This window comes from Schistocerca americana, chromosome 2 (assembly GCF_021461395.2).
Source record: "Schistocerca americana isolate TAMUIC-IGC-003095 chromosome 2, iqSchAmer2.1, whole genome shotgun sequence".
NCBI lineage: Eukaryota > Metazoa > Arthropoda > Insecta > Orthoptera > Acrididae > Schistocerca > Schistocerca americana.
Window position 1 is genome coordinate 766,961,899 of NC_060120.1, and position 14,687 is coordinate 766,976,585.

General features: G+C 45.1%; 1 protein-coding gene and 1 pseudogene across 1 annotated transcript in view; both read right to left on the bottom strand.

Moving 5' to 3' along the window:
* LOC124594411 (T-box transcription factor TBX20-like) overlaps window positions 1-14,687 on the bottom strand; it is a 187,422-nt gene that overhangs the window by 5,366 nt on the left and 167,369 nt on the right. Inside the window, exon 4 of the mRNA XM_047132780.1 lies at window positions 8,732-8,808. Coding sequence (XP_046988736.1) covers window positions 8,732-8,808 — 77 coding nt within the window. The remainder of the gene's footprint in view (window positions 1-8,731; window positions 8,809-14,687) is intronic.
* On the bottom strand, window positions 13,646-13,763 carry LOC124597455 (annotated as a pseudogene).

A 14,687-nucleotide genomic window follows, 5' to 3' on the forward strand; every position in this document is an offset into this window, starting at 1 on the left:
TTCTGATTTGAATTGGGCATGTTAATCAGGTCAGTTTTCTAAGACATACTTATATGTACTCAGAATTAAAAAATAACACAAGGGCACTGACAAGTTGTAACACTGCCGCCTTTGCTATCAGTGCACTTTGTGGTTTCCAATATCTTGAATATTATCAGGCCCATTAAGAGGAGTTCCGTTTGCGATCGGACTGCAGATCGAGAAAGTTTTGCTGGCGGAGTGGTGGACTAGCGACAGGCGTTCTTTCTTATAACTTCGATGCGGACGTTTCCGACCATAATTTCTAATTCTCATTTTGTTGCTCAAGAGACACTACATAACCCCTCGACGTTTGTCAGTAGATTTCCTCTTCATAATCTTAGAAAATGCATATAACGCAAGAAAATGTCTAGAAGGAGTCTCTATCCAGTAGGGGATGTCGAATGAATTCCTATGATGTTATGGTTTGCCATTTATTTGCCACATCTGACAGTGCTCCACCTCCATCCACCATATCGGAGGAAAACAAAAAGAAAACTCACGTCATAAAACTAAAAATTATGGACTTCCCTAAGTTACTTGTACTTTATTCAACATAACGTAGTTTTTAAAATTGGATACAAGAATGGAAACAGCAACATAGTGGAAAAGTTAGTACCATTTCTCTCAGCATATCGTCTTCTCTCTTTTCACTCACACGCCGGCCGGAGTGGCCGTGCGGTTGTAGGCGCTACAGTCTGGAACCGCGCGACCGCTACGGTCGCAGGTTCGAATCCTGCCGCGGGCATGGATGTGTGTGATGTACATAGGTTAGTTAGGTTTAAGTAGTTCTAAGTTCTAGGGGACTGATGACCTCCGAAGTTAAGTCCCATAGTTCAAATGTTCAGATGTGTGTGAAATCTTATGGGACTTAACTGCTAAGGTCATCAGTCCCTTACACACTACTTAACCTAAATTATCCTAAGGACAAACACACGCACCCATGCCCGAGGGAGGACTCGAACCTCCGCCGGGACCAGCCATTAAGTCCCATAGTGTTCAGAGCCATTTGAAGCACTTTTTTTTTTCACTCACACACTCACTCAAACACGCACGTACACACACACACACACACACACACACACACACACACACACACACACACCATACAAGCGATAATACAGAACACAACAGTATGCTATATCTCACTCCTTTTATTACAAGGCCTTCTAAAATGTTATTTTCCGTTATACTATTTCCGTAGTGTCAGTTATGAAAAAGGAAGTGTGAATGAACACTTTTTTGGAAAGATCCTCTGAGTTATGAAAAATATTCACATGGGCATCTGCAGAAATTTATCTAGGTGGTTTGGTGAAGACTCTTAAATTCTCATTTTTCATAAATACACATCAAAAAACGTTTTGCATCACCCCCGATACGTCGTGCAGGTTTGTTGCTATTGTGATTGTTCCTGTACAGATCAAAACGTCGTCCCTGACGTTGCTTTTAAATATAGGCACAGTTACCATGAGCTTTACCTACGGGTAGAGCGTCACACTCGAATGGATTGCAGCATTTCAGTAGAAACTAAAACATCATTAGGGACGCATTAGAGACGTCTGTAGAACAGTAGAGTGAACATCCATCACGCCACCAAGGACAAACCCGACCACTGATCGCATCCGACTCATCACATTACGCGCAGAAAGCTTGTCAATCAGGCAAATTGCTCGACATGTGCAATGAACATGAACTCAATCGGTTCCATTTGACAGGTAGTGTTGAGGATTTAATGCCGCACAGGCCAACCACATCCGAAACGTGCACAGGACTTTTGAGACAAAAGAACCATGGGAACCATGGGGTAAGTGCTCCAGAACTGATTTTGGCGTTCGAAGAGGCTACGGAACGTCGTGTAGAGCATAAAACTGTTAGGAGACAATTTAATGGTGTAATTCTCCATTCCCGACTACCAAGGCGAACTCCACGTCATACACCACAACGCCATGAGATAATGCAGAACTGTCGCCCAAGGACTGGCGTCGGGTGGTGTCTACGGATGAAACTGGAATCTGTTTGTACCCAGATAATCGAAGATAACTTGTTTGGAGGCAACCCGCTAATATCGAATGCCTCCAACACTGTGTCCCGCAAGTGCAACTACTTGGTGGTGGAGTGATATTCTGCTGGGTCACCGTACACCTCTCGTGGTTGTTGATGGCAGTCTCATTGCTCTACAGTACAGGGACGAGATTATGCAACCAATAGTGACACCGTGTAGCCAACATTTTGTACAAAAATTCGCGTGCTCATTGTGCTGCTCGCGTGATCACGTTTCTCCAGGATGCTAAGATCACCAGAAGAGAGTGGGCTGCCTGTTCCCGCACGTGAGCCCTATTGAACATGTGTAAGATTGACTGAAACTTGCTCCCTTCGGAAGTCGACAATAACCACGTCCTCTGCGTGACTTATGCAGAATCGCCACTTTGGATTAGGGCTGGCCTGAAGATCCCATTCATAATGTGCTCTGCACCCGAGGTATGGGATGTTATACAACGTACTGGCATTGCTCAGAAGCGCTGTGGGTCCCTTCTCCCTCTCAATTGGCTTTGGGATCAGTCGACTTGGTTGTTAAACTTTTCTTTTTCTGGCAGTCTGAACACATTACAGTTACATGCGCATGCCTCGGAGCCATTTTTATTGTCTGTATCATGAATTTCTAAATAAAGGGGTGATGCAAAACTTTTGTTGATGTGTGGAAATGAGTACTGTCTCACTGCAATCAGCCACGTAATTCTAGGATTGCTCAAACCAGAGGTTTAGGGGAATCACAGGATATCAGGTCTAGAAGTGTATGAGAATTCTGTATTTTTTTAAACAAAAAAAAACTGTGTAGTCCAGATTGCCGGGGGTAAGGGGGAGGGGGTGGAGTCCGCCCCGATAGCTGAGTGGTCAGCGTGACGGATTGCCGTCCTACTGGCCCGGGTTCGATTCCCAACTGGGTCGGGGATTTTCCCCGCTCAGGGATTGGGTGTTGTGCTGTCTTCACCATCATCTTATCCCCATCCGGCGCGCAAGTCACCCAATGGGGCGTCGAATGTAACAAGACCTGCACCAAGGCGGCCGGGCCTGCCCCGCAAGGGGCCTCCAGGCTAATGACGCCAAACGGTTATTTCCATTTCCGGGGGGGGGGGGGGGGGGATGGAGAGTAGTGACCCCTTTTAATCACTCCCCAACCTGATAAAAGCTGGTAAAAATAGCACACAGCTACCGAAATGAGATTCTTAAGAACAGTAAAAGGCTGTACTCATTCACGGCTAGGGAGTGACTCTAGTTGGAGTGGGCCCGCATCTCGTGGTCGTGGGGTAGCGTTCTCGCTTCCCACGCCCGGGTTCCCGGGTTCGATTCCCGGCGGGGTCAGGGATTTTCTCTGCCTCGTGATGGCTGGGTGTTGTGTGCTGTCCTTAGGTTAGTTAGGTTTACGTAGTTCTAAGTTCTAGGGGACTGATGACCATAGATGTTAAGTCCCATAGTGCTCAGAGCCATTTGAACCATTTAGTTGGAGTGAACAATTAGTAGTAGCCTTGGAAGGTAGGAGAGAGGTACTGCCAGAAGTAATGATGTGAGGGGAGGGATAGGGTCGTGTTTCGGTAGCTCATTCGATAGAGTAATAGCCTGCGGAAGGCTAAGGTTCCAGTTTGGAGTTCAGACACATAGGATTAGTCATTCAGGAAGTTGCGAATCAGCGCAAACTTCCCTGCGGAGTGAAAATTCATTCTGGAATTAGCAGAGAGAAATTTTTATTAATATTCATTGCTGTCACGGTTAGGTGCAAATGAAAATATTCGCTTTCAGTTCACATGAAACACAGCAGCGCAAAATTATAGGTTTCGTGTGTTGTGGCAGAAATGAAAGAGTGATTATGCGCAGTGATCGCAAACAATGGTAGCTCATTTCGTAAAGTGCCGCCGTGGAAGCGTGCGTGTCCGCCCGTGACGCTGCCTGAACACAGATTTGGAAGCCTCCGGCCGCGCAGGAAGCGACAATTAGGCGGGCGCAGTTCTCACTGCGGTGTGCTCGGTACTGTACGGTACCGGCCGGCGAGACGAGAGAAGTCGTTAGCCGGGGCAACCATCGGTTGCCGTGGAACAGGCGATCCGGCCGCGTTGCGAAATCCAGACATCCGTCCCGCCATTGTTCTCGCCAACAATTAGACGGGCGGTGCGAGCGCGGGCGGCCAGAGGCGCGCCGCGGCAGGAAGGAAACGCCACGCCGTTCCGGCCAGCAATCTCAATTTCAAATCGACCGGCAGCTCGCGCGCAGGAAGACGCGCGTCTGGGATCGCGAGGGGCGAGGAGGCGCGGAAAGCGTGGCCGATCTGACAGGCGGCCGGGACGGCGGATGCAGTCGCTACAGAGGGCGCCTGGATGTCGGTACCGCAAACAGGGACTGCTAAGGCAGGCTTCAGGAGCTACCACTGGTAACAACGTAACTGGAGTGAAAGAGGAGTTCGACATCCTAAACTTTATAGCTCATGCTGTATCGCAAAAAGCAAAACGTAACTGCAGGGGGCTGACATCGAAATAAGTGTCCAAGGAATAGGAAAGCAAATTAAATCACTCAACAGAGGAAAGTCCCCTGGACCTGACAAGATACCAATTCGATTCTACACAGAGTACGCGAAAGAATTTGCCCCCCTTCTAACAGCCGTGTACCGCAAGTCTCTAGAGGAACGGAAGGTTCCAAATGACTGGAAAAGAGCACAGGTAATCCCAGTTTTCAAGAAGGGTCGTCGAGCAGATGCGCAAAACTATACGCCTATATCTCTGGCATCGATCTGTTGTAGAATTTTACAACATGGTTTTTGCTCGCGTACCACGTCATTTCTGGAAATCCAGAATCTACTCTGTAGGAATCAACGTGGATTCCGGTAACAGCGATCGTGTGAGACCCAACTCGCTTTATTTGTTCATGAGACCCAGAAAATATTAGATACAGGCTCCCAGGTAGACGCCATTTTCCTTGACTTCTGGAAGGCGTTCGATACAGTTCCGCACTGTCGCCTGATAAACAAAGTAAGAGCCTACAGAATATCAGACCAGCTGCGTACCTGGACTGAAGAGTTTTTAGCAAACAGAACACAGCATGTTGTTCTTCCCGCGGACCATACGCGACTGGAACAGGAAAGGGAGGTAATGACAGTGGTACGCAAAGTGACCTCCGCCACAAACCGTTGGGTGGCTTGCGGAGTATAAATGTAGATGTAGATGTAGATAAATATGTGAAAACACCGCGAGCAGTTTCACCGTAAATGCCGGTGCTAGTCAAGCCTGCAGGTAAGGAAGGTAGCCGAAGATTTATACTGCATACAGTGAAAGTAAGTCACAACGCGGACGAAAGTTTGTGCAGCGTGGTCGTGATAAGCATTCACTGACTGTGAGGAAAAATAGGAGGACGCCTGCTGCATACGTTACTGCAGAACTGAATGTTATACTCGCGATTCCTTTCAGCACGAAAACAACACGAAGGCAGTTCCAGAATCAACGAATTCCAGCACTAGCTGGAATTCTAAAACCACTCAGCTGTGAATCAAAGGCCCGTAACAAAAAAAGTGGTGCCGAAGTCGATGAATCTTGTTGCATACGGCTTCCAACTTCTGGCAGAGTTTATGTCCCAAAAAGGAAATATGGCGGGAGATCGGCGATGATTTGGGCAGCAGCATCATGGTATTCCATGCTCTGTATGGGTACTCTGCAATGTCACATTGTTGCCAAGGATTGTGTGATCATTTTCGCTGATCAGGTCATCCCCACGATGCAGTTTCGTTCCCCAACGGTGATGCTGTATTCAAGGCGACGGGGCTCCTGTCACACGAATCGCATCGTCCAAGACTGGTTTTGCGAGCACGGGGATGAACTGTCGCATCCCCCTTGGCTATCGTAGTCACCAGATATAAGTATTATTGAGCCTTTGTGATCTATTTTTGAGAGAATCGTGCATTATCGCTACCCACTCTTTCGCAGACATAACGCTATAAGAATCCCTTGAAAGCTACACAGGAGCAGCATTCATCCATTCTGAGACGACTGGAGGCTCTTTTGCATTCCAACGGTTTTCCTACAACGTATTCAGTATGGTAGTGTGTTGTGTGTCTAGTGTTTCCATAGTTTTGTTTCATCCCTATATAGACAAGACACCGCAACAAGGACGGTTAAGTCCTGCAGACTACCCCTGGGAACGATCGCTTGACCCAGTAATGTAAGAGTATAGGGAAGTGGCTACAAGCATAACCAAGAAGTACGAGAAGCATCAGTGAAAGCTAACCGATGCTCTCTAAACCTTCGCCATGCGGTGTGGAGACAGTAAGACATTTCTGGATCCGACAGCGTGTCCAAACCGGTGTAGATCGCACAGAAAACCTAGATATATTTTGACAGTAGTAAACTGCGCGCGCTTGCCTGTCTGTGTGTATGTTTGTTTGTTTGTGTGTGTGTGTGTGTGTGTGTGTGTGTGTGTGTGTGTGTGTGTGTGTGTGTGAGAGAGAGAGAGAGAGAGAGAGAGAGAGACAAAGAGAGAGAGAGAGTTGGGAACAGTGAAGCAACACAAGACAATAGGCTACCAAAGTGTTCTCTGATTACCCGAAGATTATAATCAGTAGTCGTGGTAGAAGTATTAGCACGGTATTATAGTTGAGGTTAGTGACCCAGTTAGTTGCAGTTTCTGTAGAAAAATCAAGTTGTTGTAGTAGTAATAGGGCTTTTTTATAGTAGTAAAAGTAGTATCGTTTATTGCTTTGGCAGTAGAATATGCAGTTGTAATAGTACTAGCAGCAGCAGACGATAAAGAAAGCTGTAAAATTAGGCAAAATGGTTTGAAAAAACGAAAACCTATGGCTCTTTTGTCATCACAGCAAAAGAACACGCTACAGAGAGTAGAAAGGAAGATGCCATATGAAAGCTATGCGTAGGGTACCACATAGGTAGCCCTCTCACGTTAGAGCGACAGTGACAGAAACAGGTAAGATAATGAAAAATAGTAAGACAGACACTGTGAACTTTGTTCAATATTCAAAACAGAAAATAACAGGGAAAAAACAGGTGATCGCAAAATTCACAGAAATGTGACGGTTTATGGAACGGTCCATTGCTGTCATCCAGAAAATTGATTATAATAAACAAACAGGGAAACAAATATGGGTGTCACGTCTTCCATGTTGCAGTCAACGTAAACATGTCAAACCGGCTTTTGTTTTTCAAATCTCATAATATACCGTATCATTAGGTAAGTGTTCCAAAGTTGAACATGGTTTTTAATAGGGGAACATGGAAATAAATTGTATTAATTATATCTGTAAGTGGCTGACAAGATTTCGTGCATGACTTAGAACTGTACAACGTATTCGGGAAAGGATTACTCTCTGCTCCGATGAGGCACGTGATTCGAAGGAAAAGCTGCGAGTTTTAGCCATAACCTTGGCGTCTAGTCAAGAATTTCGTCGAGAAAACAAATGTTCGAGAAGAAGGTTGGAATTCCACCGATTTCAAAGAAGGAGCGCTTTGGTAAATGTAACTACATATGTTCAAGAAGTCCATTCAACGGAACACTACAGACCGTGACTGTCCAAGTCAATGATTTAAGTTAATAATTTTCTTGAATTACATGCTGAAGTGAAGATGGTTGTTAGTTTAAAACTGCGAAAAAATGATACACTAATAAATCTCAAAAATATCGAACAAATTACTCGAAGAGTTTCACCAGGATTTTTACGGCATTTGCTAGTTAGGGACGTTACTGTAGGAAGTAAAGGTCAGTTACCATCACAAACTGTAGCCGTACTGAGCTCAATTTAAAGCTTCAGAGTAGTGACGCTACACAAGTTCAAATTTCAACCGTACCGTACTAATCAAAAGAAGATGTCTTTCAGTCCACAAATGTGGCACATGCCTCTTCCAAATTCCTTACACACCGAATCATTTACCAGACCATTGCATTCGCGCTCACAAATCGTGATTTTCAGACTGTCCATTAACGTGTGAGGTGGAGCAGGTGATTCTCTGACACGATGTAACCTCGTGGTGTTACGTCTCTCAAACGTTGCCTGAGGTATGCACTGAGGGGAACAGTTTGAATAGTAATGACTCTTGGAACAAACAACCGACCTGAATGAAAGAACTTCGCGTGCTCAAGTCTTACAAAATAAAGGTGTAATTTTCTCGTATCTGTATTTCCTTTTTATTCTGCAATCGGATTATGTTGAGCACTCTAATCAAAAGTGAATGTATGCAATTGATAACCAAAGATGAATGGTTACCATTGCCAGTAATCGTTTTTCCGTGTGGAATCTGACGCTGATACCGGCATTTATTCAAGATATGCCGTTACTGATTTGCTATAGTCTATCACTTCACTCGTCTGTCACTCCGGAAATGTTTTCCAAAATGGTAATAATAAATGCTACGAACTTAGACACGCAGCTTTTCTCGGATCGTTAATTTGCAGTTAAAGCGCAATTACGGGTCAAAAGAACTAGGTGACCTCTAAAGCTATCTCACCCATTGTCTGTCTGCGCAATTATTCTGTCGTAGTAACTTGGTAATACTCTCCCTCACCGTGTCACTACACGCGAACACACACACACACACACACACACACACACACACACACACACACGAACATGCAGAGTGAGAGAGAGAAAGAGAGAGACAGACAGACAGACAGACACACAAATAGACAAATACAAAGAGAGAAGATAAAAATCTTTCATAAATATTACCTTTCGAATTCCGTCAGTCGCGATGAATCCCGGAAGCCTTTGGCAAAAGGATTGCTGTCAATCTTCAGCTTCGTAATCTGAAACACAAAAACAAAATGACCTCACAACACTGCCTGTATTTTTTGCTATATACTCATTCTTTAGATAACAGCTAAAGCTGTTGATGCTTTCTAAGCTGTGCAGCTTTCAAGATGACATCCACTGACTGAAAAAAACGTTAGTGTAATTATCTATACGTGGGAGTGAATTTCAATTATTGAGATAGTTAACGGACAACTTTTGAACCAGTATTGAAAATTTTACGATGCACTTAATGTAGCTTTCACATTAGAAAAGTAGATTCTGTTGTTGAATTACGCTAATAGGTTGCCAGCGACACAGATTATCACTCTCAGAAACAGTAAACTCCGTACATTCCAGAACGACATGTACGCTGTGTCGCTGCATTTTCATAGAAATAGCTATTCACCAACTTCTAACAATTGTTTTGGTAATATGAAAAATTATGTATTTTCTGTACAGCCTTATACAACTTTAAGGCAAAATCTCTTCGTCTTACACAAAAAAATGGCTCTGAGCACTATGGGACTCAACTGCTGTGGTCATAAGTCCCCTAGAACTTAGAACTACTTAAACCTAACTAACCTAAGGACATCACACACATCCATGCCCGAGGCAGGATTCGAACCTGCGACCGTAGCGGTCGTGCGGCTCCAGACTGCAGCGCCTTTAACCGCTCGGCCACTTTGGCCGGCTCGTCTTACACAGTTTCTGTCTTATGATGTCTCTCACGGGAACTCTCTTGGATCATCTTTTCTATGATTCCACTAAATAATTTCCGGCGATGGCCAGAGTGGTTTCCTATACGGGCTATCGTCGTCAACAGGGCCTTAAATCTTGATCTTCGTTTTTCATCCGTTCTTCATGTAGCCACGGCTCTCATTTGCAACATTCTCCTCCAGCTGAGCTAGTATTCCGTCTCAAATGAGTTCACTTCCTTCTTCTGTACTGAGCGAGGTGACGCAGTGGTTAGCACACTGGACTCGCATTCGGGAGGACGACGGTTCAAACCAGCTTCCGGCCATCCTGCTTTAGGTTTTCTGTGATTTCCCTAAGTCCCTTCAGGAAAATGCCAGGATGGTTCCTTTGAAAGGCCACGGCAGATTTCCTTCCCTATCCTTCCTCAATCCGATTGGACCGATGATCTAGCTGTTTGGTCTCCTTCCCCAAATCAATCAACCAACCAACCACCAAAAAAAATGGCTCTGAGCACTATGCGACTTAACTTCTGAGGTCGTCAGTTGCCTAGAACTTAGAACTAATTAAACCTAACTAACGTAAGGACATCACACACATCCATGCCCGAGGCAGGATTCGAACCTGCGACCGTAGCGGGCGCTCGTTTTCAGACTGTAGCGTCTAGAACCGCACGGCCACTCCGGCCGGCCAACCAACCAACCTTCTTCTGTTAATGCGACTCCGTAAGTATTTCAGGCGCTCGAACAATACTCAGGAAATGATCGGATGAGATTTTCATAAACGATGCGTTGCTTGCATCAACAACATATCCCTTAAACAATAAGAAAGAGGAGCTTACAGTAAGAAAGACAGAGATACAGTTTGTCCACTGCGTCCTGCCCGAAGGAACAGGCACCTCGCAGAATCCGGAGCTCTGAAATGTCTTACGTGACTGAAGATGGAGGAGGGAGAAAGGAAAGGAAAGGGAAGGAACTCATAATATTAACTACATCGGAACTTTGTGCGGAATCAGCTGTGACGAGTAAAATTGTATGCTGAACAGGGAGTTGAACCGGGCTCTCCTGCTTACTAGGCAGTTGTGTTACCCGCAAATGCACGCTCTTTGGCCGACTTACGTTCCCATCTAGCGGCACCACTTATTCGCAATCCCTGTCCATGCCGTCCATACTCACTAATTTTATATTCCCGTTGAAGGTCGAAAGTAGATCTGCATCTGCACTGATGATTCTGGATTCATAGCCCAGCAAGGCATATGGATTGTGTCAATGTGTGACGTCTGAAAGAACAGACGCAACTCATTCATATAACTTGAAACGTCCCCTTAGAAAAATTTATGAATTACTGTGCTGATAAACCTCTTACATTATTTGATTTTCAAACAGCTGAGCAGAACTGAACGTACTTAGACATTTCTCTCTTTACTTATTCTGATCAACACTAAACTGACATAATACTTTTAGCGCAACGCAATCTGACTTTCAATAATCTCTACAGAAGAATGGCCCTGACTAACAATAACCTATACCTTACATGAACCACATACCTCACAAAAATCTTCGTTACTCGAACTACTGCAGTCCAACCCAAAACTTCATTCCATAGATCTTTCCTCTTATTTAAACATTTGTTTCCACCAAAAAAATCCTATCCAAGCATGCTTTCTGTATTTATACGTTCACGTATTTATTACCTCGTTATTTATTTTCCATTATCATTTATTCCAAGAAAATCCTACCTAAACCTGTTGTCCCTAAACCCTATGTTTTTGTTCATATCCTCTATCAAAATCCTTTTTTGGCCAAACCATTTTCTTATAGCTTCTCAATGCATTTCTTCCAATTCATCACAACTCGTTCTCTTATAAACTGAAACGCCTCGATGGGCTATGAAGCTATGAAACCGTAACTGTCCGAAAGAACAGACACCAGGCATTCATACAACTGATATGCTTCGATGTGCTATGAATCCATAACTATCATGCAGATGCAAATTTATGTTCGACCTCCAGCAGGAATCTAAAACTAGCGAGCAAGCAGGACATGGACTGGGGCAGCGTATAAGTGGTGACGCTTGGTGGGAATGTGGGTGTGCCCAGATAGGCCGCACAGTTGTAGTAAAAACTGTGTACGGGTGAAGCTGTGGTTTTGTAAGTAGGCTGTTTAGGTTTTTATGTTGGTAACACCAAGTAGCGCTCTATATGAAAATCACTGACTGTGCTGTGTGAAGGCTGTGGTTGGTTTGCATTGTTGGAGTATATGCTATTGTAGTGTTGGGCAGTTGGCTGTTAACAGCGCGTAGCGTTGCGCAGTTGGAGGTGAGCCGCCAGCAGTCGTGGATGTGGGGAGAGAGATGGCGGAATTTTGAGAGCGGCCGATCTGGACGTGTGTCCATCAGAAGGAGTAAATTTGTAATATTGGATATCATGGACTGATATATATATATATTATGACATTTGAACACTATTAAGGTAAATACATTGTTTGTTCTCTATCAAAATCTTTCATTTGCTAACTATGCCCATCAGTAGTTAGTGTCTTCAGTAGTTTGAATCTTTTATTTAGCTGGCAGGAGTGGCGCTCGCTGTATTTCAGTAGTTTGAGTAACGAAGATTTTTGTGAGGTAAGTGATTCATGAAAGGTATAGGTTATGGTTAGTCAGGGCCATTCTTTTGTAGGGATTTTTGAAAGTCAGATTGCGCTGCGCTAAAAGTAGTGTGTGTCAGTTTAAGCACAGTCATATATAATTTTTCTAAGGGGACATTTCAGTTTATGCAACTGCTTAAGAAGCAGAAGATCCCTGGTTGGAGTCCCGGTCTGGTATACATTTTCATTCGTCACCACTGATTCCACTGAAGTCCCGATGCAGCTGATATTATAAGTTCCTTCCCTTTTCTTTTCTTCCCTTTCTGCCCCTCCACTTTCAGTTTACATAATATTGGACAGAATTCAAAAATTTGCATTTTTTTGGAATTTTCTACATTGTGTAGGTTTTCATATTAAAATAAATAAAATAAAAGTGAATCCTATTTAAATGATAACAGCTGTTTGGACAATCCTTAACTACTGCTTCGAAACGATGAAGATGTCAGATTCTAATTACCAGTACCAAGAGATACGGAATACTTGGAGTCTGCAAGTGTCGCATAACAAGTAGATGTGTCTCGTCCAAATGACAGATCGCTGTATCCTGAATGAGGAAAACAGCGGCGCCGCCGTGGGCGGCGTGTCGGGGCGGCGTCAGACAGCGGAACAAAGCAGCGGCTCCGTGGGGCATTTCCCGTTAGTCCTATTTGCGGCGGGCTCGGGCAGCACTGCTATATCACTCCATCGGCGGGAGCAAAGCAATATCGACCGCGCCGGGGAAAGGGGCCGCGCTCCTAACTGTTATGTCTGATTGCTTTAAATGTATTGCGCACGCAGGATGTTAATTTCACGCCTGAGAACGTATTGCTGGGGGCCGCGGGAAAAAGCCGGCCGTCTGGCGGGCAGCGCGGCGTCGCCGGGGGCGGAAGATGCGATGAGGGGCGCTCGCTGCCCAGGAGCCGTGGCTGGCGTGTGCCGGGCGCATTCCCGCCCATCTCAGGCGCTACTCACACAAGGCGGCGATGCTCTCGGCCTCACACTGACACACGCTATGACTCACCCGATGACCGGAGTAGTAGCTACAAGAGCAAACTTGCAAGTGGTATTTGCACCTATCTACCATTATTGTTCTGAGTATTGTCTTCTTGGATAATCGAAAGTACATTGACAATTATTACAAAAAGAAATACAAATCAGAAAATAAAGAAAAGGAGAAACTTACAGATCAGTTTCCTGATTTTCTAGCCGCTTGATTTCTTCTGAGCTATCCTGATACAGTTCTTCAATGCTAACGTTCGGAGAATGAAATAGCATGATAACTACGAGTTATGGCATGTCAACAGGTACGTCAACACCACCAGTCGACAACTGAGCACTCCGTCTTGAGGCCACAAGTGGCCTACCGGGCCCATCCGACCGCCGTGTAATCCATAGAGGAGGATGCGGATAGGAGGGGCGTGGGGTCAGCACACCGCTCTCCCGGTCGTTATAATGGTATTCTTGACCGAAGCAGCAACTATTGGGTCGAGTAGCTCCTCAATTGGCATCACTAGGCAGAGTGCACCCCGAAAAATGGCAACAGCGCATGGCGGCCTGGATGGTCACCCATTCAAGTGCTGACCACGTCCGACAGCGCTTAACTTCGGTGATCTCACGGGAACCGGTGTATCCACTGCGGCAAGGCCGTTGCCTAGTCAACAGCTGAGTGTTTGAATTAATTCTCATTTATTCTAGAGAAGCTGCACGGTCGTCAATGGTATCTGTTCTTTCGAGAACAGTTACTATCTTCGTACATGTTAATGTCATTCCGGTACTTATTTCAGCTAAAAGCGCTATCCGTATGTAAGCTGCATGCAGTTTCTGCAGAATCCAATGCGCTACAAATCCCATTCGCCAATTCGTTAAGACAATCCACGAAAGAGTAAGGTTAAATGGTTCAAATGGCTCTGAGCACTATGGGACTTAACTACTGTGGTCATCAGTCCCCTAGAACTTAGAACTACTTAAACCTAACTAACCTAAGGACATCACACACATCCATGCCCGAGGCAGGATTCGAACCTGCGACCGTAGCAGTCGCGAGAGTAAGGTTAACTAACGCAGTATCGGGTGGGAAGGTATGACCAGTTACACTGTACGCCATCTACACCAGTTTGTACAGAATCACGGCTAAATTAATGAACTTATACATCAGTTTAGTTCACTCAGCTGGCCGGGGTGACCGAGCGGTTCTAGGCGCTACAGTCTGGAACCGCGCTACCGCTACGGTCGCAGGTTCGAATCCTGCCTCGGGCATGGATGTGTGTGTGATGTCCTTAGGTTAGTTAGGTTTAATTAGTTCTAAGATCTAGGGAACTGATGACCTCGGAAGTTGAGTCCCATAGTGCTCAGAGACATTTTAACCATTTAGTTCAGCGAGGCGATTTTGTAGCCTTTCTCTCATATGATTACTAGCGTAGGGTAGGGATACTTGAATCTTCAAAGTGCGTTACAATTGCACCGGAACACTGATCCTGTTCATCGCTAGGAACTAATGGATTCCCGCCGCGCATCCGTGTGAGACTTCGCATGAATATTATATATGAATGCGGAAGTGACCGAAAGAACAGACACCA